General features: G+C 44.7%; 2 protein-coding genes and 1 long non-coding RNA gene across 3 annotated transcripts in view; 1 reads left to right on the forward strand and 2 right to left on the reverse strand.

Annotated features, from left to right (window-relative positions):
• LOC127670921 (uncharacterized) overlaps positions 1-3,406 on the reverse strand; it is a 5,122-nt gene extending 1,716 nt beyond the window's left edge. Inside the window, exons 1-2 of the long non-coding RNA XR_007974650.1 lie at positions 3,312-3,406; positions 1,150-1,230 (exon numbers count right to left, since the gene is read on the reverse strand). This is a non-coding gene — a long non-coding RNA (uncharacterized LOC127670921). The remainder of the gene's footprint in view (positions 1-1,149; positions 1,231-3,311) is intronic.
• Positions 1-14,635, forward strand: part of Amdhd1 (amidohydrolase domain containing 1) — a 16,652-nt gene extending 2,017 nt beyond the window's left edge. Inside the window, exons 2-9 of the mRNA XM_052165509.1 lie at positions 484-590; positions 1,162-1,226; positions 3,294-3,571; positions 5,966-6,191; positions 10,879-11,003; positions 11,323-11,416; positions 12,236-12,396; positions 13,628-14,635. Of these exons, the coding sequence (XP_052021469.1) occupies positions 484-590; positions 1,162-1,226; positions 3,294-3,571; positions 5,966-6,191; positions 10,879-11,003; positions 11,323-11,416; positions 12,236-12,396; positions 13,628-13,718 (1,147 nt within the window). The 3' untranslated portion in view covers positions 13,719-14,635. The remainder of the gene's footprint in view (positions 1-483; positions 591-1,161; positions 1,227-3,293; positions 3,572-5,965; positions 6,192-10,878; positions 11,004-11,322; positions 11,417-12,235; positions 12,397-13,627) is intronic.
• A 6,624-nt stretch (positions 14,636-21,259) lies between these two features.
• Hal (histidine ammonia-lyase) overlaps positions 21,260-24,102 on the reverse strand; it is a 31,155-nt gene continuing 28,312 nt past the window's right edge. Inside the window, exon 20 of the mRNA XM_052165755.1 lies at positions 21,260-22,486. Within this exon, the coding sequence (XP_052021715.1) occupies positions 22,346-22,486 (141 nt within the window). The 3' untranslated portion in view covers positions 21,260-22,345. The remainder of the gene's footprint in view (positions 22,487-24,102) is intronic.

The raw sequence follows: 24,102 nt of genomic DNA on the forward strand, positions 1-24,102 counted from the left end.
CAGAGCCATCTGCTCTGATTACTTTTCCAGAGCCCTACATTGGAGACCACACTTTCAACACAGGAACCTCTGGAGGGCATTTCAGAGTCAAGTTCCAACTGATGGGCAGCGGTGACAAAGGGGAAGTCTGGGAAATGTAGTTCTTAACTCTGAGTGGTCCTGTGTTTTAGGCATGATCGAGGGATCTAGGACTGTGGGAAAGTGAAACCCGATCTTAGAGAAAAAGTACCAATCAATCTCTTCTACACATGGTTTGACTTTTTGTGGCCACCATCTCTTTCCTAAAAGCCCAGGAAGGGGGGGGGGAGAGAGAGAGAGAGAGAGAGAGAGAGAGAGAGAGAGAGAGAGAGAGAGAGAATAAATAACAAATGCTGGATAACACCAGGGCATCCAAACCAAATTTAAATCATTTCTCAGATTTTTCAGAAAAAAAAAAAATCTCCCCAAACTTGGTCACTGTTTCTTGATTTCTATTCCCCTCAGTGATGGCCTTATAAAAGCTGTCGGCCCTGCCGACATTATCCAAAGACAGTTTTCCGGAGAAACTTTTGAAGAAAGAATTGATTGCTCTGGGAAATGCGTCTTGCCAGGTACTGATGTTCTTTCTCATAAAACTCTGAAAACAGTTTTAACAACGGCTCCAGGCCAGGAAAGAGGGAGGCGATCAGTTTGTTTTCAAAAGAATCTTAACCACGGTGTTCAAAACTATCCACTGAAGTTCTGCTTTGCCAATGGGATTTTGCTGTTGTATCTTTGTAAAGGGATTCTAGACTCTCCTTAATTATCTTTCCTGAAGCTATGCACCTTCCTTAAGATTCTTTCTCAAAGTATCAGCATGTGTGTTTTCTATTCCTTGGTGATACTGTTCACAGTTTTGCTCAATTAGCAGTTTAGCCACTCTGTCTTCAATGTTTCTTTGGGTGAGCATAGTTACTGTACATGAGAGCTGGCTATCTCTAAGGGATATTTGTCTTATATTGAGTTATTCTCCTCTATTAGAAATTTCTAGATCCGCTAAATGGGGGGGGGGGGACCTCACAAAGTCTTGCCCCCTCGCCCTCCTCCAAGCTGGGTGGCTACCACCATGCGTTCAGAGATGTGAGACACAGAATGGTCAGGCACGGTCTAAGCACTTTTTCTCTTTCTTACCTTTGACTGCAGGTTTGGTGGATGCGCACACACATCCGGTGTGGGCGGGAGAAAGAGTCCACGAGTTTGCAATGAAGGTAACTGGAATGGACGGCAGCGAATCAATAAAGCGCAAACAGGATGTCTCTTCTAGTGACCGCATACATGGCCAACCTATGCTGCACTTCTTTTTAACAGTTATCTTTACTTGTCTTAGTAAAGAACACAACTGCCCATCAAACTTAATAGAAACTGCCCCCAAATCTTTATGTGATGTATGAATAGAGTTAGCAACCAGTTTAAGAAAAGAGGTATTTAAGGATTTTCAACTATAGACTTTTTTTTTTTTTTTTTTTTTTTTTTTTTTTAAGAACAGAGTTCAACAACTCACTGGCAGATTTCTGCTCCCATCCTGTATTCTAAATCATTGTTTGTAATTTCGAACAAGTAACTTTCAAATGGGTTTCAAGAAATAGTTTGAAAATCACTGTTCAGCCGGGCGGTGGTGGTACACGCCTGTAATCCCAGTACTCTGGGAGACAGAGGCAGGTGGATTTCTGAGTTCAAGGCCAGCCTGGTCTACAGAGTGAGTTCCAGGACAGCCAGGGCTATACGGATAAACCCTGTCTCGAAAAAACCCAAATCCAAAAACAAACAAACAGCAACAAAAAAAAAAACAAAAAAACCAACAAACAAAAAAAAACCCCAAAACCAAAAACAAAAAAAGAAAAAAGAAAATCACTGTTCACTGCAGATGAATTTGGAAAAACAGATTGCTAAACCAAAATAATGAAATGTCTTACGTTAGTCTCCTTAGAAATGCAAGACTTGAGAATGACATCTATGTAGTCCTATCAGTTACAGGAGCCATAGCCAGCTCCTAAGGGAAGCAATTATCACATTGTTAAGGGGAGAAAGAGTGCAGTGTCGCGGTGACATTATAGTATTTTGGAAAACAGGGTAAGGATCCTATTCTTCAGTTACCCTGTGTCTTCTTCAGCAAATCACCAGTGCCTTTAAAGACAATTTTATCATCGCAACGAATGTCAGCGCTAAGAGGAACCCTAGAGACCGTGATCCCATTGCCGTTAGCACAGATGATGGAGAAAGTTGTGTCTGAGAAGAGCCTGTGCCAGGCTAAGTCCAGCCCAAAGGCTTGCACGTTTTTGTTTGGGTCATAGTTCCCTGCTGCCCAGATAACTATACATTTCTGGGGTTGTAGAAAGAACCTCTTTATCTGCCTGAGTGACAGGAATTAGGCCCCAAACTGTGCCCAAATGACACGGAGTCTGCCCTTGGTCACAGAGAGCTGGGACATTGCTTTGGGTTCTCCAAACCCTCCGTGCTTTGTCTTCTTAGGGACACAGAATTAGCTGAGACTAGGCCGGCTAGGAACCTGGGCTGACGTCACACCCTGAAATGTTCCTATAACTGAGTGTTAATCGATTGTTACCGCTTTCAGATGCCCATATGCCGACCCACCACACGGCCCATCTCCGCCTCCCAAGTACCCTTGGGGATTCTCTTCTCCACACCTGGGCGGGGTGTCTTTAAGGGACCATGTGCCTTCCTTTCTGGTCTGACGGTTGGTGCCTGTGCCCTATTGCTTACTAAACTAATTTCATCGATTGATTGAAACAGGGTCTCGTGTAGACCAGGCTAGCCTATAACGCCCTATCTAGCTGAAGGAGGCCTTGAGTTTCTGCTCTTCCTGCCCCTACTTCCTTTTATAACAGCCTTGCACCATGGCTGCTTCTTAAAAATCTTGTAACATTGATTTTTATTTTAGCTCTATTCTCCCTTCCCCCCCCCCATGTGTGTGTGTGTGTGTGTGTGTGTATGTGTGTGTGTATGTGTGTGTGTGTAAGAGAGAAAGGATGAATGAGAGAAAGAGAGGGAGGAAGGGAGAGAGAGAGAATGAATGAGAGAGAATGAATGAATGAATGAATGGATGGATGAATGAATGAATGAGAGAGGTTCCCCTGCAGCTGGAGTTACAGGTGGTCGTGAGCTGCCATGTGCACCCTGGGAACTGAACCCCAGTCCTCTACAACAGCAGCACCTGCTCTTGCCTGCTGAACCCCTTAATCGTCTTCTGCTATCACCCCTGAAGGGTAGGTTCTGTACGCCTGCCGGTAACCTCCCTGAGTGTGCCACGCGTTCAGTTGGCAGGGGCCACATACATGGACATTCACCAGGCTGGAGGAGGGATCAACTTCACGGTGGAGCACACACGCCAAGCCTCGGAGGAGGAATTGTTCTGCTCCTTCCAGCAGCGGCTGCAGTGCATGATGAGGGCTGGCACCACATTGGTGGAGTGCAAGAGCGGATATGGCCTCGACCTGGAAACCGAGCTCAAGATGCTACGCGTAATGGAGCGCGCCCGGAGGGAGCTGCCCCTCAGCCTCTCTGCCACTTACTGCGGGGCTCACTCAGTACCCAAGTAATCTTCATGGTGGGGGTTCAGCTGCCGCTCGCTCGGGCTTTGGGAACAGTCAGGGCTGTGTTCTCCGGAGGGTGGAGGCTCTCTAGCACTTCCGCTCGTGACCCCGGAAGGCCATCTAGACAAGTTCCCGGAAAGATGCTCTGTTTCTAAAGGCCAGGTGGCGCCCGGGTGGTTTTAGGACAGGGGTTCCAACAGCCTCACCAGTTCTCCTGATCCTTTAAGGATAAAAAGGGAGTAAATATTCCAGATCCTTCTATTCATTAGTATAAAGAATGGCCCCTTGCAAGTCCTTTCAAATTACAGCTACCAATTCAAATAATTTCCCATGATCGTCATTTAGCATAAATCACAGAAAAAAATGACTAGTTATTTTCTCTAGGAGATCAGATTGCGTGGTCTGCAGAAGGCTTTTCGTTAATCTGTTTACTTAAGAGCAAATATTTTCACTTTATTAGTATAATATTTTTCTTTTACTTTTCTTCCTCCTCCTCTTCCCTCCCTCCCCCTATGCCCCTCTGCCTTTATCTTTGCCTTTATCTAAAGAATTTTTGATACTTTATGAAGAGAACTTCTTTATCTCCTTATGCACTTACAGCCTAGCTGTATAGCTCCTTTCTGTCCTAGAACTTCCAGACAGGAAAGCCCACTGGTCCAGGACTGAGAGGTCGGGAGAGCAGTTGTCTCCAAACTTTTTGCCCAGTCTACAGCTTAACGACTGGAAGGAGCATAGAACTGATGTTATAAACAATATCCAAACTTAAATAATTTCCATTATTCATATTTTTTTACTTTTCTGAACTTTAAAATATACTTTATTTGCTAATTTAAAATTGTGTATATTAATTATATGCAAGATGTTTAGAAAAGTGCACACATTGTGAATGGCTGAATCACACTGACATATGCATGACTCCGCTTACCACTCTTTGTGAGGAAAAGGCTTCAAAACTGCTTTGGAGTCGTTTAAGAGAATACACTACGCTGCTAATCACTATGTTATCTCTGGGTTGTATAGGAACATAATGGTTAATGCTGATATTCATTTACTGTCTTCAATCAGAGGAACCAAAAAAATGAACACTAAAGTTTCGTATTAATAAAACACTCCAGGCGCAATGGCGCACACCTTTAATCCCATAACGCAGAAGGCAGAAGCTGGGGGCGCTCTGTGAGTTTGAGGCTAGCCTGATCTACATAGCAAGTTCTAGGCCAGCCAGGGCTACATAGTGAGATCCTGCCTCAAAAAAAATTCATACAACTAATTATACAGGAAAATATAAATATTTAATATTTCCAGTGATCTTCATTTTAAGCTTTTAGCGTTTGTATTTTTAAGATTACTAAAGTTTGAATTGAGACTTTTGAAAAAGTTTGTCTATTGGAAGTTATATTTGTTTTCACATGAAATATAAAATATGGGCTAGCCTGCTCTTTTTTTCTTAAGTATTGAAACCTGAGTTTAAACACAGCGTCACTGCTAGCTAAGTGATTTTTAAGTGTATTTCTTAACTGTTTCAAATGTAAACAATGCATGCATGCGAAAGAATTGAATACACCCTGTTCTCTGTCAGTGTTGTGGGCAATAGAAATAACTTGTAAATACCCTTCCTGCTGACCTCTTCTGGTCCAAACTGTGTGTGTTGCTGAGTGAGGGACACTGTGCCAAATAACAGGCTAGAGTTGTACAGAAAGTGTCTCCAGCTTCCAATGAAGACTTCCACTGGTTTATCCCAGCTGCGCAGATCACAGCCGAATCACATGTCTAAGGTTTCGGAGTGAGTAGGGGCGGGGATGCCCAGTGTCTCTCTGCCATTAAAAGCTCTGCTCTTTCTTCTGGCCAAAAGCTCCCAAGTTTTACAGAGCATTCCAAGACTTTCTTCTTCCTAATCCTCTCCTGTTAGTGAGACAGGAGGCCTTAGGCAACGGCTTCAGGAAAACTTGTGCATAGAGAAGAAGCAAAAGACTGTGTGATAGCTGACGCCAGGGGGTCCTCTAAGTCTTTGATACGGACAGGCAGCCTTCTTGGCATTCCAAAGGCCACACAGCTTAGAGAAGCTGAGCCATTTGCATCTCTGTTGTGTCTAGGAAGGTTCTGGAACAGAAGTCTCATTAGTGCACCTGCTGCATGAGCTCTGCACAGCTGCCAAATGCCACACTCTTTTTTAGACTCTTTCTCTCCCTTTCTGAAGCTTAAGTTCATTCACCTATACTGCTTATTATCCTTCCTTTATTAAACTATATATTCTTGCATGTATATACAGTATACCTAATAAGTATATGTATTAAGTAATGCATTCCATAGCACATATATTAAAGAATATGCATATTAAGATACGTAAGTATTGCATATATAAAGAGTGTGCCCATGGTATCCTCATTTTCTTTCATTAGAGGGAAGACTGCCGTGGAAGCTGCTGATGACATCATCAGTCACCACCTGCCAAGGCTGAAGGCTCTCAGCAGAAATGGGGAACTGCACGTTGACAACATAGATGTGTTCTGTGAGAAGGGCGTCTTTGATCTGGATACTACCAGAAGGATTCTGGAAGGTGGAAAGAAGATGGGGTTACAGATCAACTTCCACGGGGATGAACTCCACCCGATGAAGGCTGCTGAGGTATGGCTGACTGTTGGCCCTTTCCTGCACACTTTGTGCTGCTGCAGAAAGGTGATTTATTTGGTCAGAGTTAGGAGCATCCTTCTGACAAGGCAGAAAACGGGAAGTTTCTGGTCCGGCTGGGCCTAGAATCTTTCTTGAAGAACTGGGGGGATGACTCTCTTAATAAAACACTGGCCTTGGAAGTACGAAGACCCAAGTCTGATCCCCGGGCTCATGCAGCCTAGGCTGGGCTATGTGCTTATGGTCCTGGGCTATGTGCTTATGGTCCTGGGCTATGTGCATATGGTCCTGGGCTATGTGCATATGATCCTGGGCTATGTGCTTATGGTCCTGGGCTATGTGCTTATGGTCCTGGGCTATGTGCTTATGGTCCTGGCCCTGGGCAGACAGAGATAAGCGGATCCCTGGGGCTCTAGGCTAAGTACTTGGTGAATTCCAGACCTGCAAGAAGACTGAGAGGGGTGGGGTAGAAGGGAAGGGAAGGGAGGGAAGAGGAGGGCAGGGGAGGGGAGGGGAGGAAAAGGAGAGGGGAGGGAAGGGAAGCGAAGGGAAGGGAAGGGGGACGGAGAGAAGGAAGGAGAGATAGACGGAGGGAGAGAGAGGAAGGATAGATACTTGATGTTGTCTCCACACAGTCACACACTCACAAACACACACACATACACACACACACAGACAGAGACAGGCACATTTACCCACATTCACAACAGACACACACACACAGAAGCTCACACACATACATGCACACAGAGGCAGACATACACATAGACACAGACACAAACACAAACATACAGAGACATACTATGCTCACACAGAGATGCACACACATAGGACACACATGTACACACACATACACATTTGCATACACATACACACATACACACATACACATTTGCATACACACACCAAAAGATCCACAGACACGTGTATATTCATACCTATACACAGACTTGGACACAAACATTCACACACACACACACACACACACACACACGACTTATTTCCGATTGTCATTGTGTCCTATGGTGGCTGTTGCCCCGAGCATGCTATGCAGGTGCTTGCGCACTGGGCTACCCCCAGCTGAACTGTGTCTTTCATTTCCTTTCCTGGTGATAGTCATAGAGAAGAAAGCATCCATGCGATGTCATTTTTTGTCAATTTGATACAAATTAGAGTCATCTAGGAGGTAGAAGGCTCGCTTGAGAAACAGCTTCCATAACACTGGCATGTGGGGACTATGTCGGGCATTTCCTTGATTGCTCACTACTGTGGGAGGATCCTGCACACAGGGGACAATCCCACCCCTGGGCAGACGGCCCTGCATGGTACAGGAAAACAGGCTGAGCAAGCCACAGGGGCAAGCCAGTGAGAATCACTCCTCCACGGCCTCTGTTTCACTTCACACCTCCAGGGTCCTGGCCGTGAGTTCCTGCCCTGACTTAGCCTTGATGATGGACTGTGACCATCTGAGATAATAAACCTGTTCCTTCCCAAGTTGCTTTTGGTCATGGTCTTTATGACAACAGAACAAGGCAGACTCGGGAAGAAGTCAGGAGCAACTCTCACACTCCACAGAGCCGCAGGGGCATGTGCTGCCAGCTCACATGCAGCTCTTAGGACTGTCTGTGACAGCAAACAGGTCGATGGTGTGTGGTGCATGGAACCCCGGGGTGGCTCACGTGACCTGAACAGGCTGCCCAGGTTCATTTATTCAACTTTCAGCAGTGTGCCAGGTCAAGGATCCAACAGTGGAGAAGGTAATGAAGACTCAACCAGGCTGGCCTGGAACTCACTGCAGACCAGGCTGGCCTCAAATTCCTAGAGATCCACCTGCTTCTGCCCCACCCCACCCCCAAGTGTCGGGATTAACAGTGTGCCATCATGCCCGGCTGAGTCTAGGTGTCTTTCCCATCAGTCTAGAGCTGAATAGAACAGCCACCCTTGAGACATTAGCATGTGCAAATGTTCCCCTGGGTCTCGAGTCTGAGACTTGCTGTCTTAATGCCACTTTCAAAGGCTGACCTGCGTTTCATGCCTCAGTGAACACCACTATCTGTTGTCTGTTAGCGAAGTCGAAGACTCAGGTATCAGTTTGAATCCCCCTCCCTTGCACCCACTATGTCAGGGAATCACCATGCCTGCTCAGTTCCATTCCTAAGTATCCCTACATCTCTGTCTCTCACACCGCTGTGTGACTCAAACCATCCCCTGTTCTCTCGTCCTTCTGTCCATGTTAGTGGACGCCTCCGTGTTAATGCCGCCCTCCAACCCATTTCCCGAGGCAGTCCGTCCTTCTCCTCTTACAGGCTTTAAGGGTCTGAGTCTTTAAAAGACTATGGGACTGTTAAAAATTGGAATGTTTATATTGGAATGTTTATACTAACGTGTGATCTTTGGGATAAGCAACAACGAAAAAGAGGTTGTGGCTTAACAATCCGTATGTGTGTCAAATTGACTAGGGGTCATTTGTGAAGGCTACTTTTAGGTCAGCTTGACACAGGCTGGAGTCATCTAAAAGGGGGGAGCCTCAGTTGAGAGAATGCCTCCATAATATCTGACCATAATGTATTTTCTTAATTAGTAATCCATGAGGCAGGGCCCAGCCCCTTGTGGGTGGAGCCCCTTCTGGCAGCTGGTCCTTTGCTCTATAGGAAAGCAGGCTGAGCAAGCCCCGGAGAGAAAGCCTGCAAGCAGCCTCCCTCCATGGCCTCTGCATCAGCTCCTGCCTTGTTTGAGTTCCTGTCCTGGCTTCCTTTGATGATGAACAGTGATGTGGAAATGGAAGCCAAAAAAAAAACCCGCTCACCAGCTTGCTTTTAAGTCTTACTGTTTCACAGCAGCAACAGAAACTCTAATGAAGATAAAGCTTAGGATTTTGTTCTTAGGATAAATTCTGGCCTCCGTTCATGGGTACCAGAGTCCGGATGGACCTGCCTTATTTCTCCCCTTCTCTCTCTCTCTCTCTCTCTCTCTCTCTCTCTCTCTCTCTCTCTCTCTCTCTCTCTCTCTCTCTCTCGTATCTTTTCACCTCCTCAGCCTCTCCATCACAAACCAAGCACAGCAGACTACCTTTAACATCCTATACCCTGAACCTGCTGTTTCCCTGGTTCATATTCTCATGCTTGGCTCACCGCAGCTACTACTCCTCTAGGGCCCCAACCCAAATCTCTTTAAGATTGTATTGTGACAGCCAGGCGGCAGTGGCGCACGCCTTTAATCCCAGCACTTGGGAAGCAGAAGCAGGCGGATTTCTGAGTTCGAGGCCAGCCTGATCTACAGAGTGAGTTCCAGGACAGCCAAGGCCATACAGAGAAACCCTGTCTGGGCGGAGGGGGGGATTGTATTATAACTTCACCCCCCCCCACTGGCTAAACTTGCACCCAATACTGGAAACTCCCTATCCCTGAAGGTCAGTACAGTGCATGGGAATACAGATAGACTTCTGCAAGCAAATATTTGCTGACTTCGTTGTATGGATGTGATCTGTGTGCTCAGTGAGTAACTATTGATCAGAGAAAGCAACTAGTGGCTAAAACTAAGAGAACCTAGCACCCCTAATAAGCAAATCAGATTCAGAAAGCAGGATGATTCCAAAGTCAGAGAGAAATGCTCCCTAAGGAGTTAGTGTCCTGTGGACCAGCCGACCTCCAGGATCCTCAGACATCTTGAGTACTGACAGCAGGGGTCAGCACTCCCTCCCGTTAGGATGTGGCAGCCTCCCGTGGCCATGTATGTGTTACAGCGAGTGGCAGTCTGTATTCTTTCCCTTGGGTTGTTTAACAGGCCAGTCTTTAGCTTGGGGATTGCATGTGTGCATGTGTGAAACTTGTCCAGGGAGGACTAGAGTATAGGATGGATGAAGCTGAGAAGAAGCCTCTGTGGTCATTATGCAATATTTCTCTGAGTTGTCTGCTGACAATCCAGTCCCAACATTTCTGCTGGAGAAAAACAAACAAACAAAAAAACAAACAAACAAAAAAACAAACAAAAAACACTTTTAAGCTGGCTCCTCTAATTATTTAAATGTATTTTTTTTTATCTGATTTCCCCCCCAGAGTGGATGGCATTTTGAGACATCTATCTTTGTTGTGTTTCTGTGAATTCTGGAGTAATTATATTTTATTACTGATATTGTTCCCATTTTTTATTCTGATCCCTGGGAGTCACAAAATTGTTTCAAAAAAATATCAATTGTGCTTAAGATTCATCTATTGTGCCGGGTGGTGGTGGCTGGTGGCTCACACCTGTAATTCCAGCACTCTGGGAGGCAGAGGCAGGTGGATTTCTGAGTTCAAGGCCAGCCTGGTCTACAGAGTGAGTTCCAGGACAGCCAGGACTACAAAGAGAAACCCTGTCTCGAAAAAACCAAATGCAAAAAAAAAAAAAAAAAAAAAAAAAAAGATTCATGTGTTGTATGTTTCTTTGTTTGTTTGGACACAAGGTCTCTATATATTGCTCTGGGTGGCCTGGAACTCACTGTGTAGACAGCCGAGGCTGCCAATTATCCTTCCTCAGTCTTCCAAGTGCTTGGATTACAGATGTGATCCACCACACTCCACTTGAAGACTAGTTTTTACCTCCAACAAGCTAATTTTCAAATGGCTGTCTATGACGAACCCTGTCATAGTATTTTATTGAATTGTTGTTGTATGTTGAACCTTTCCTCTCTGCCCATCCTGCCTAGCTTGGGGCCGAACTGGGAGCACAGGCCATCAGCCACCTGGAGGAGATCAGCGACGACGGCATCAAGGCCATGGCTGCGGCTCAGTGTTCTGCTGTCCTTCTGCCCACCACGGCCTACATGCTGAGGTGAGGACCTTTCTTACCCTGACACAGTGCCTTCGAGTACAGGTTGTGAGGACGCAGACTTTGGAGGTCCATTGTTCCAAAAAGCTCCTGAGAATGTTTAGAAATTTAGAAGCCGAGAGATGTGGCAACTGTGGTGCAAAGCCATCATCCCAAAGGTGCAACCAACAATTCCATAAACTGTCGGGTGATGCTAATGGTCTCCTGACTCCACCGCTAACCCTGGAGCGTTCTCCCCTCTCCATGCCTGTTCCCTCCATTCCTGCATCCACTCTGAAGAAGTTCCACCTGGAGACTGACAGCTTCCCCTCCCTCTCCTTAGGCTGAAGCAGCCTCGAGCCAGGAAGATGATAGATGAAGGAGTCATCGTTGCTCTGGGCAGCGATTTCAACCCCAACGCGTACTGCTTTTCCATGGTAATTACTTTTCAGGTATTTTTCTGAACCGAGTGGGAACTATGGAGCACATAAATGTTTAACTTTTTCATCCGGTGTGAAAATGTATTCTAAAATACAAAAATATTTGCTTGAGAAGAAAGAGGAGAAGGGTTTAGTCAGTGGTATAATTGAATTTTTCTGCACACATAAATTCATCCAGTTCTAAAGAGATAAATCTCATTTTTTTCCTGAGACTTAAGGGTTTGTGATAAGCCATTTTCCTTCTCTGGGGCATGGCAGAAACTCAGTGAGACCTTAATGAGTAAGGGTGGAGACAAACATCTCACAATGCATGGGGTCTTAAAAAAAAGTATGTAAATATTAAATAGTATTAAATAATAACGTTATTAAATAATAAAAGAATTTCCCCCAAAGTTTAAGAATCTTATATGTAAATTGTATTTTCCAATAGCAACTTAGCAATATATATATGTTTATTACATAATATTATTATATGACATGTTTACTACATATATTATATAAGTAATATATTATATATATATATGTATACATACATGCAATATAAAATGTAATATATTATATTGGATATATATTATATTACATATAATATACAATTTATTTGTATATACATTATCTATATTGTATGTATTATACATGTTTTTTTGGATAGGGAGCAGAGTAAACTCTGGGACCTTCTGCATCTGCACACACTATTCCTGAGCTATTCCTTCCAGACACACATTTCATTGTCTTTGCTTGTGCTATGTGGAGAGAGTTCCTAGTTAGCAGCTAAGCTACGCTGCTGTTCTGTTCTCCCGCTTTCTCTCCTTGCCTTAGCCGATGGTCATGCACCTGGCCTGTGTGAACATGAGGATGTCCATGCCAGAGGCCCTGGCCGCTGCCACTATCAACGCGGCTTATGCACTGGGAAAATCTCACACCCACGGATCTTTGGAAGTTGGCAAGCAGGGAGATGCAGTCATCATCAATGCATCCAGGTGCGTGTCCTCCCAAGCTACTGGTAGCCATAGCAACTATTAGCTGCCTTATTTGATGCTATGTAGGCAAGTTTTAGATCCCTTCCTACTTGTAATTAGCAAGTGTCAGGCTCTGTGTTGACTCCACACCTCCTGGCCCCTCTGTCTTTACCCATTTCCAGCCTGGAAGTCTCCCTGGAGAACCTCATCTACATAGTCAATCAGGTCTTCAGATCCCTTTATCAGCCCTGCCTTTTACATGGGCCTGCAATTCCTGCTGTTTTCCTGGACTTGGGACTTGTCCCTGGGTCTGTGTGTTTGATTTTCTGTTTGCCTCCTGACCTCTTGCTTGTTTACACCTCTGTTTATCACCTGGCTCTGATTTATTCGTCCTCTGACTCATGGAATCAAAGGACTCTCAAAGTCTCTACTCAGCTGGGAAGCTTCTCTTCCTGGGTCAAAACTCACGGGGCCAGCTACCACCTGGGTCTCCAGTGCAACAAGCTTGGTCCTACTGTTTGAATCTAAATGCTGGAGATGTCCTGTCCCTTCAACCCACATGAATCCATAATAGCCATTGGACCCCACTTTCCACGGAGGGGAGCGGCTCCATAATTTCAGTCTTTCTAGAAGAATCTCCTTCTTCCATCAAAGATAATGCGCATGCGCTACTCGTGCGTCGCGTTTTTAAAGCTCTTGGGCTGGAAATCCGGCTCAGCTCATAAAACACTTGCTGCACAAACATGGGGACCTGAAGTTGAGAATCAATGCCCATGGAAAAGCTAGGCTCGGCAGGATGGGCCCGTGCTCTGAGCACTGGGGAAACAGAGACGGGGAAGCAGGTGGGCCGGTGCTCGGAGCACTGGGCAATCAGAGACGGGGGAGCAGGTGGGCCTGTACTTAGAGCACTGGGCAAACGGAGACAGGGGAGTCCCTGGGGTTTGCCGACCAGCCATCTAGTCGAATAACTGATTCCAGGTTCAGTTACAGAGCTGTCTTAAAAAAAAAATAAGGTGGGTAGTGGTCAGGAAGACACTGATGAGGAGGACTGACCTCCACATGCACCTACACAGATGACCAGGTATACACCACACACATGTACTCATATACATGAATGTACACACACACACACACATGCACGCACGCACGCATGCACACGCGCACACACAGAATTCACCTTAATTTAATAGTAACTGAGACGGTGATGTTTTTGATTCCTGTGTACTGAAGCAACTATCTACTTTCTTTCTAGATGGGAACATTTGATTTACCAGTTTGGAGGCCATCATGAATTAATTGATTATGTTATAACTAAAGGAAAAGTCATCTATAAGAAGCGATAGATCTGGACCAATGAGATGGCTCAGTGTGATAAATCTCCTGTCACCATACCCCATGGCCTGGGTTCAATCCCAGGGCTCACGTGGTGGGAGGAGAGAACGTTTGAGAGTTACCCTCTGACCTCCACATATGCACCTGTGCACCAGACCCCTCCTCACCTCCACAGAAATAAATGTAATAAGATAAAAATATATTTTTAAAAATGATACAACTGCAAAAGAAAGATTTGATACTTTGTATCAAATAGCTCCATGTAAGATAAAACCTTCCCATACCTTGCCAGTACTATGTCACTTAAACCTAATCATGTGACAGTATTTTACTATTTACCTGAAACCCCAAGGGACTGACTGACCTGTTAGACTTGAATATGTATGCGTACCTGGATGTGTAAACAGTTAAACCTCTCAGGGTAAAATGTAGAGTTGTTTTTCAAAGATTGACTATAGATCTTCTGAGATGAACATGCGGAGATAGCTTGGAAATTCCTTTGTGAGAGAACAAAACCTGGTCTGAGAGGTCTCTTCTGTTTCTGCAAATGCTATGCCCCAATGAAGCCAACGGTACTAGTTCCTAAGATGCAGACAGAGGCTTCTCTCTCCAGGGTTTGTCTCTTGAGATGCTTTCTAGCTAGTCAGGGCCTTCTGGGGCAAAGATGTCCTTCCATTTTTAACATCTTGTCAACCCTTGAAATAAAGCTTCACCACAGAGTTCAAGACTTGATATCTTGCACAGATATGGAAAATCTCCTCTAAGGACATGTTTTAGTCAATGCCAATGAGGTCGTGCTAAAAAAGAAATCTTTACATTAATTTTTTTTCATATCACAAAGTCATGGGAAAGGTTTTATAGTTCTCAATAAATATTTGCTGTTATTCCCATTGTTGCCTGACAACCCTGAAAGTGGATCAGCAGTATTGTCTACAGAATTTTTATTAAAATTCAAAGAATGGATCACAAAATTATTTACAGAGTGAATGATTATATAAACTGATATCTCTAAAGCCACATCTGCTTGAAAACTTGTAAAATATTTCAGTGATCTTTGCCATCATAATACAAATTAGTGACTTTACAAATAAACATTAGTTGCTAAACAATCATCAAATTCAGGCTTGTGGGACCAGAATTATGAGGTATTGCTGGATTCAGTATAAATCAAGTCAAGATTCTGCACTAATTGGGTTTTGCTGCTGCAAAACCAGAGACGATGATGCTTCTTGTGGAGTGAAGTTTATTTAACTCACAGTTGTGTCTGGTCAAGTTCCAAACAGCATGGTATAAGCTCTGGTGGGCCCCTGCTCCAACCCCTGCTGCTGTGTCAACCCAAGGCAGACTGCAGTGGAGGGAGTGGGGGGTGAGAGAGCAGCCCCACCCCCACACAGAACACAGACAGTGTAGGTGGGGTCAAATTCAGGCTTTTATAATGCAGGCCTTTAAAGGACTATCCACAGTCCCAGGGGAAATGCCTTCCCCCTGGCCCCCCCCCCATGTGTGTGTGTGTGTGTGTGTGTGTGTGTGTGTGGTGTGTGTGGTGTGTGTGTGTGTGTCTTTCTCTCTTTATGTCTCTCTCTTTGTCTCTCTGTGCCTCTCTCTGTGTGTCTCTCTCTGTCTCTGTGTTTCTGTCTCTCTTTTTGACTCTCTCTGTCTCTGTGTTTCTGTCTCTCTTTTTGACTCTGTCTCTATCTCTGTCTTTCTCTGTCTTTTTGAGATAGGGTTTCTCTGTCCTGAAATTTGCTCTGTAGACAAGGCTACCCTCAAACTCAGAGATCCACCTGCCTCTGCCTCCTAAGTGCTGAGATCAAAGATGTGCGCCACCACAGCCAAGTGCCTTAGTCCCTTTCAAAGACAACCCTCCACTACATGTGAGCTGGGGTAGTAATAGACATCTGAAATTCCAGCACTGGGGGTGGGGTTCGGTGAGGACAAAAGGACTGAGACCCAGGCCAGTAGCTACATATTGAGGCCCTGTTTCAAACATAGTGAAATAAAATAAGAAATCAGAAAGGAAAGGGAAAAGGAACACGGGCCTATATGCCGTCTTAGTTCGATTCAGTTTCACTTCTTTGCCTGCCAAGAAATTGCCTGTTAAGAAGATTCCGCCCTTTGGGAGGCAGTATTATCCTTCTGAGGTGAGAATGTGCAGGCCAGGTGCCGTGCAGGATGGGCAGGCTAATATGTTCAGGGGTGGGAGTGGGACAAACACACACAAAACTCTCATCACCATGATTTTTTTTAAAACTCTGTCTGGAAAATGCAGAGGTAGCACCCTTTCTGTCTCAAGTTCTAATTCTAAGCTGGGCATTGTCTTTGGAGAGTTTATGGTCCTATTAAGACCAGAATGGATACCAGAAAGTAAAGGCAATGCTAGACAATTGAAAATCTTCCTCGAAAGTACAGCTCACTGATAAACATGCTAATTTCGTATTTAGATTAGTTTTTCCACACACTGAAATGTTCAACTCTTAGTCTAAGAAGAAACAGTTGAAAGGAGAAGCAATGCCAGCCTCTGATATGGGGTTCAAAAGTCAGAAACCACTCTAAACAACTAAAATCTGAACTGAACATCTGTATTAAGGCAGCAAACCTCTGCCTAGTGAGAAACACTTCTCACAGAGCAGACTACAATGTATATTACGAGGAGGTTCGTAGAGACAAAGAACATAAAAGAACTACATCCTGGTCAGCAGTTGCAGGGAGAAGCAAGCAAGCAGTTAAACAGAAGCCAAGAACATGCAGATAGCTGAGCATTTCAACCCCACGTTTTTAGAACAGGGTTGGGTGCTTTCCCATGGCACTTTACAGGGAAGCAGGTAGAAACTAAAGATGGCTTCAGCTGAGACAAGATGTAGAAACCTTTACTATGTTACACATTTTAGCAAGAACTCTTTTTAACTGAAGGGAAGTTTCTCTACATTTTAGAGTCTAAAATATAAAGCTATATGGTTCTGATTGGTTCTTATGGAAGCTATCATGGACATGGGTCACCTAAGAGCCCATGTGGTGGAAACTACTTTGTGCCAGTCTGGTCTTACTGAGGCACTGTCAGGAGCTCAGAGATCCTACCCCCATCCCCACCTATACCTGGAGCCCACCCTCCCCCAGCTGTGCAGTTAGCATGAATTATGCTCTCCATGACCTGCTCTCTGAATGGTTCTTGGCATTACTACCCCATGGTATTTCTACACATGGCGGATCATTTGTTTTCTAACCTGGCTCCCTGCCTGGGCTGTAAGTCATCAAGGGCAAAGACTCAGGTGATCTTGGTTACCAAATGTTTAGAAAGTCATCCATGGTGTCTTAACTTCTGAGCCTTTCATTGCTCCCACCTCATGCCAAATAACATTTTTAAAAAGAAACCGACCATCCACAGGAGTGAATTCCTGATGTGAGTATCTTCTGGCACTGATGGTTTCTTGAATTTCCTTGATGGTTCCTTGAAGGGGGGATTTTTCTGATCTACAGATTATCTTAATGGGCTATCAGGAGCTAGTTTTATGACTGGCCATAACTGTCTGTGACCCCTGATCACCTCCCTTCCATGATTCAAACATGGGACCCTAATCTCCTCTTTCCAAGGACAGGCAGCAATGGACACCTGGGAAGTGCCCAGCCGGTTATCAGGGAGACACAGAGGCTAGGGAGGCTGTCATCCCTCTTGCTCAGGATAGCTCCTGTGGCTCCTTGGGTTCTCTTGAAGTGGCCAGGAAGGGGGAAGAAGCTTTGTGTTTGCTGTGGGAAGGAGCAGGGGGTGGGGGAAGGGAACTTTCTGGAAGAAAGCACAGGAGCCAGCTGCCCGACTGTCCCATGGTGCTTACCACACTCTGGAGCATGGGGTAGGGAAAAGGGAACTTCTGCAGGAAGTCACAGCGGCAAACTGCCTATATACATCACACTGAATCACATACTCATCTCTTTGGTGAGGCTTCCAAGAAACAGAACAAATAACAGCAGAAAGTTATCATCAGCAAATCAAGGGCCACATCATCTTAACCACAGAGCCATCTCTGAAACACTCCCCTCCACCCCCACATAGACTTGTAAAGTTACATCCAGTCAGGTTTTTGACCCCTGTCAAGAGTAGCATGCCACCTACCTCAGTGTGTGGGATGACCCAGGGTATCCCCTGGCCAGTGCAGTCTGGTATTAAAGCACTTTCTCTCTAGTTGAAACCATACTGTGATAACTACCGTACCAAACAAGAGCAATATTACTAGATCATCAGGAAGGTCTAAAGGAGGTGGCTTATATCCCATCCTGGACTTTGTCTAAGATACTTGACTCCGAGACCTCTTCCCGACTAAGTCTATAAAAGTGAAGAGTTTCCTTCATTCTGTGGTTTTATTTCCTACCCTAGCTTCTCCTGTTGTGCATGGTGTTATCAAAGGACTTAGTTGCCTGACTCCCACCTGTCTTAATGCCCGTCTGTACCAGACCAGTACCCTAACTCACTAATTCCTCCCTTACGTATAAAAAAAATCTCAAAATGAAAAACTAAAAGGACAATTGGGGATATATATCTCAGTGGTCGAGCCTTTGCCTGAATGAATGAGACCCTAAATTCAATCCTAAGAGAGGGAGGGAGGCAGTAAGCATGGGAGGCAGAGAGGGTGGGAAGTATGGAGGGAGGGAGGAAGGGAGGGAGGGAGGGAAGGAGGGAGGGAGGGACAGACGGAGGGAGGGAGAGAAATAAAGAGAAAGGGAAAAGCAGCTTTTTAATCCCACCACTGGAAATTCGGAAGCAGGGCAAATCTCCTTTGGTATCAGCAATTCAGCCTCTTAATGACCAAGATCCCTTCCTGCCTCGCCCTGGCCACCCAGCAATGCCCTGGGTCTGGCTGTCAGTCAAAGGACCCTGTTCTGTAGTCCTCACTCAGATCAATCAGGAGAGAAAGATGACTTCCCTAGCTCTCAGGAGATAAAATGCTGTCTCGGAAGTCGCCGATACTTTTCTTCAGTGTCATTAGCCCTGTTGCCCTCCCAGGCCTTTCTTGACCTAAGCAGGCAGCAGAAAGGACAGTATCATCTGTGTTAAGATACAGCGCCATCTATACTAAGCAGGTCTACCTCTAAACCCAGTGAGCACCCTCTACTTTTGTCTGTTTTCAGTGTTCACATCTAATACATTAGTACCTTTGACAAAAGTAATAAAAAAAGAAAGGGTAAAATGATCAATGTCTTATTTTTGTTTTTTAAATTTTTTGATCAGTTGTTTGTGACAGTGGTCCTCAACCTTCCTAATGCCATGTAACCCTTTAACACAGTTCCTCATGTCACGGCGACCCCCCCCAACCATAAAACGATTTTTGTTGCTACTTCATCACGGTAATGTTGTTGCTGTCTCGATGTTTGAACATTCGTGTTTTCCAACAGTTTGAAGCAACTGCTGTGAAAATGGGTCGCGACCCACAGGTTGAGAACCCCAAGTACACGCATATCATATAGAAAGCGTCTCTTTTTAAGTATTTATTGGGTTTTATAAATTGGGTAGATTATTTGATAATCGTGACAGGTCTCAGTCTCCAGCTTGCCGAGTGGCCCGTGTTGGTCACTAGGGAATCAGCAAATGTACCAACAGAAGTTTTAGAGGACTTCGCGCTCCTTTGAGGGCTCGCCTTCTCCTGCTGCCGTAAGTGAAGAAGTTCAAACAAGCACCCCGGGGAAGGGAACCCTGATATACCAGCTCACTCTCCAGCACGCCACAGCAATGGACAGCACTGGGCTCATCAGCCCGTGCTCTAAGGCCTGTGAACTTATTCTGACTGGATCTTTCAGACACTTGGAAAAGGCTTTCCCTAAACAGATAGAGGTGTGTCTTAGTTGGCTTCACTTGACAACCTGACACAGCCCGGAGTCAACTGGGACACTTCAGCTATGGGACTGCCCAGATCAGATTGGCCTGTGGCCGTGTTTGCAAAGGATTATCTTGATTGATCATTGGTGTGGGAGGGCCCAACCTACTCTGGGTGGCATAACCTCTAGGCAGATGGGCCTGGGCTGTATATGAAAATTAGAGGGTGACCCAGTCAACAGCTAAGAAGCAACGTTTCTACAGATCCCTGCCCTGACTGCCACCGCGATGGACCATGGGAGTGTAAGCCAAAAGAAACCCTTTCCTCCACTCCTGCTTCTGCTGGAATGTCTTCTCAGAGCAGCAGCAAAGCAAATATGAGGTGTTAAAATAAATACAAATAGAGCCAGCGAGCATGCGCTCAACACACACACACACACACATACACACACACACACACACACACACACACACACACACACGAGACCCTAGGTTCAATTTCCCCTCAAACGGAAGAACACAATGTAGCAAGCCACTGACACAGTTTGTCCACAGTGACCATATACTCTTGAACTAACAAAGCTGTATACAAAACTGGGGGATGGAAAATGTCAAAGGAAGGCAGGGCTGGACAGGGGTCAGCACTTCCAAACCAGAAGTGAGAGCAGGCATCTGCTGGAGTCATTGCCTGCTTGGATACAAGAATCATAAGGTGTGTGTGTGTGTGTGTGTGTGTGTGTGTGTGTGTGTGTGTTTGCATTCAGCGAAAATAGACACCAAGGCTCCTGTAGTCTCTGACCAGCTCATGGTGCTGGCAAGTGCGTTGTTAACCAGCTGCGGTCTTTCTAGCCACATTTTTGGGCTTGTGCACCTGCAGTGTTTTGCATGTTTACAATGCAAGTTATTGATTTTAGCCTTGGGATGCCAAAAGGGGTCACAGGACCCTTCTGACCAATTACACAAAATCTTCCCAGGAGGTTCTTTATCTGCTTGGGGGAGAAACAGAGATTGGGCAATACATTCGAGGGCCCAGGCTAACCTGTGTCAACAAAGCTCATTTTAATGATTACCTAGTGCAGGCAGTGGGTTGGCCCCCACCCCCACCCTCAAATGCCTCCTCTGTGTAATGAGAGGCTGCTTAGTAAAGTTATTACAAATATGTGAGCCGAGTACTAAGCTGTGGGAAATGACAGAACTAACTTCAGACTTCAACTTGAGCACATCACCAAGCATTTAGGAGATATGTATAGTGATCTGAGAAATATGAAAGGCACGCCTGAGACAAGGGCAGTCACTATATTCATGCCCAAATGCCTTTCCATTCTTGCAGGGGTGACTTAAGACTGCGGTTAGTAGGACACAGATAACCTGTGTAGGTGATGGCTTCAGGCCTGCTCAATATTCTCTCCCACTTCTGACCCCCCCCCCCGTGTGTGTGTGTGTGTGTGTGTGTGTGTGTGTGTGTGTGTATGAGAGAGAGAGAAAGAGATTGCTTGATTGCTTGATAGTGTGCATGACAGATAAATAGTAGATAGATAGAAAATAGACAGATAGAAAGAAAAATAGAAAAATAGATAGATAGATGATAGATAGATAGATAGATAGAAAGAAAAATAGAGTGGATAGATAGATAGATAGATAGATAGATAGATAGATAGATAGATAGATAGAAAAATAGAGTGGATAGATAGATAGATAGATAGATAGATAGATAGATAGATAGATAGATAGATAGATAGATAGAAAAATAGAGTAGATAGATAGATAGATAGATAGATAGATAGATAGATAGATAGATAGATAGATAGATAGATAGATAGATAGATAGATAGATAGATAGATAGATGGATGGATGGATGGATGGATGGATGGATGGATGGATGGATAGACAGACAGACAGACAGACAGATAGTCTTATGTCAGATAGACAGTCTATGTGATAGATAGTCTGTGTGATAGTCTGTGTGACAAATAGTCTGTGACAGATAGATGATAGTGTCTATGAAACAGATAGTCTGACAGATATATAGACAGATGATAGATAGATAGATAGATAGATAGATAGATAGATAGATAGATAGATAGATAATGTGTATGTGGTGTGCAGGTACACTTGTTCACGTGGTCACATATAGAACCAGAGGTAGATGTTAAAATGTCTTCTATCAATGCCCACGTCATTTTTTGGTTGGAGCCTGAACCTGGAACTCACCATTTTGCTAGGCCGGCTGAGCAGTGAGCCCCCAGGAGCTGCCTGTCTGTCTCCCAGCACCAGGGCTCAGGTACCCACCACCACACCTGCCTTTTTATCATGATGCTGGAGCTCTGAACTCAGTTTGGATCCTCATGTTTGTGCACTGCACCCCCTGAACTTGCTCCTCTTGCTCAAGACTCTTTTCTGTGACTCAGAAGGAGAGACTTAACAACAAATTCTGACTTGAAACATATTAGTCAGATTAGGGTATAGTACACTCAGCCAAGTAGAGAGCTTCCCAAGAAACTTTTTTTTTCCTTTTAAAAGTTCACAAAATCTAATGTTTTTTAAAGAATGCTCTGAAATGATTTTCCTAATACCAAGAGTGAAGATAAACTTATGGAATTGTGGCTATTTTTAAAAGTAGCCTGTTTATATTATCAAGAAAGAAAACTCCACGACCAGAAGGCACCTTAAACTCCTTAAACCACAGCAACAAGAAAACAAGAACAGGGCTCTGGGTTCGGCGACTGCACTGACGCCATGGCCAGAGTATGTTTGGAAAGAGATGAGTTCTACACGTCACAGGCGGTTGGTTCAACGCGCCAGTGCTGTGATGAGTTCAGGTCTGTCTGATGTGCCGGTTAAAGATCGTCAGACTCTGGGATTGTGGCTGAATTCTTTCGGAGAGATTCTAGTGAAAACGCCGTTGGAGAAAGAGGTCTGGATTCTGGAATGTGCTCCATTCTGTACTTCTCGATGTAGGGCGCAGCAACCTCCCAAACCTGAGAGGCAAGCAGGGAACAAAGTCGAAATATGGACAAGTTGTTTTCTACATGCTGTGATGAAACATGAGCTTTGCCCCAAATCAAAACACCCTCTGTACCTGGCCAAACACATAACTGCAGTTTTCTTGCTTTTTTTTTTTTTTTTGAACCATTTGACACAGAATCTGTGTCAATTAATTGCTGAATACATTTAAGGGTTTTAAGATACAAAGTCTAAAACCGTGCTCATGGTTTTTTTTTTTTTTAAAGGTGTTTCAGTGGCTTCCTCCTACCGAGCAAAACAAGCAAATGTGCTTGTGCAAACACACACACACACACACACACACACCACCACCACCACCACCACCACCACCAAAGCCTTGGCAGCTCAAAGCGAAAAGCCAGATGCTCACTCAAAGGAAGGTATGGTAGATACTACATCTCAAGACTTGGAAGCTGAAAGGTGAGACAGTGAATTTCCCCAGGCTGTTACTAAGGCCACAAGTATGCAAATATGCAAATATGCAAATATGCAAATATGGGCTGAGTCCCAGCCTATCAGAATCGGTTTTCACCCTTCAACTAGGAACCTTGGGATAGAAGCTGAGTTTGCATATGATGGTAAAAGTCACATGCACAGCCAGATTTTCCTTTTCATCTGCCAACCTATTTCCTTAAGGCTCCATTTTTTTGGTTTGTCGCTTCCTGCTCCCCCAACCCACCCCCACCCTTCCCCAGTGCCCCCTGACAGCCAAGGAATCTTTCCTGCTCTATGACCTTACAAAATATATTCTCAGCTAGTGTGGTGGCTCCTGTTGGAATCCCAACACTCTTGCTTCTGGAATATGCTGAAGATTGCTGTGAACTTGAGGCCAGCCTGGGCTGCTCAGGAAGTTCTGAGTCAACCTGAGCTACAGAGCATGAGATACTGTCTTATAAAAAAATATCTGAAAAAGAACATTTATTCTTTTCAAGCTAGCCCCTCACATGCCTTCGTATTGGTAGCAGAGAAGTGTCCCCTCAAAGGATATGGGGTTTACTTCAAAATAAGAGTTGTAAAGCTTACAAGGAAAGTTGTTTCCCTTCAGTAAAGTCACAGTTCTAAGGAAAATCAAGTAATACTAGGGACTGGGCAGTGGTGGCGCACACCTTTGATCCCAGCACTTGGGAGTCAGAGGCAGATGGATTTCTGAGTAGCCTGGTCTACAGAGTGAGTTCCAGGACAGCCAGGGCTACACAGAGAAACCCTGTCTCAAATGGGACACTAATGATTCAAAGGGTTGGGTTTAAAGCATTAAAAACCTACATAAGTGTGTGTGTGTGTGTGTGTGTGTGTGTGTGTGTGTGTGTGTGTGTGTAAGGTATATATATTAAATACACATTATGTATACACTTTATATAGTAGACATATATAATTATGTAATATATATATATGGATTAATATTATAGGATGTGTGTGTCCGTGTGTGTGTGTGTGTGTGTGTGTGTGTGTGTGTGTGTATTTTTAAAGATGGCTCAGCCTTTTAGGCTTTTGTACCAATTGCCTAAGTCTATGGTCAATATAACCAATGGAGAGAAGCAATAAAGAAAACTGTATCTTGCCTAGCCAGGCAGGTACAGGAACACAGTAGAAC

This window comes from Apodemus sylvaticus, chromosome 20 (genome assembly GCF_947179515.1).
Source record: "Apodemus sylvaticus chromosome 20, mApoSyl1.1, whole genome shotgun sequence".
NCBI lineage: Eukaryota > Metazoa > Chordata > Mammalia > Rodentia > Muridae > Apodemus > Apodemus sylvaticus.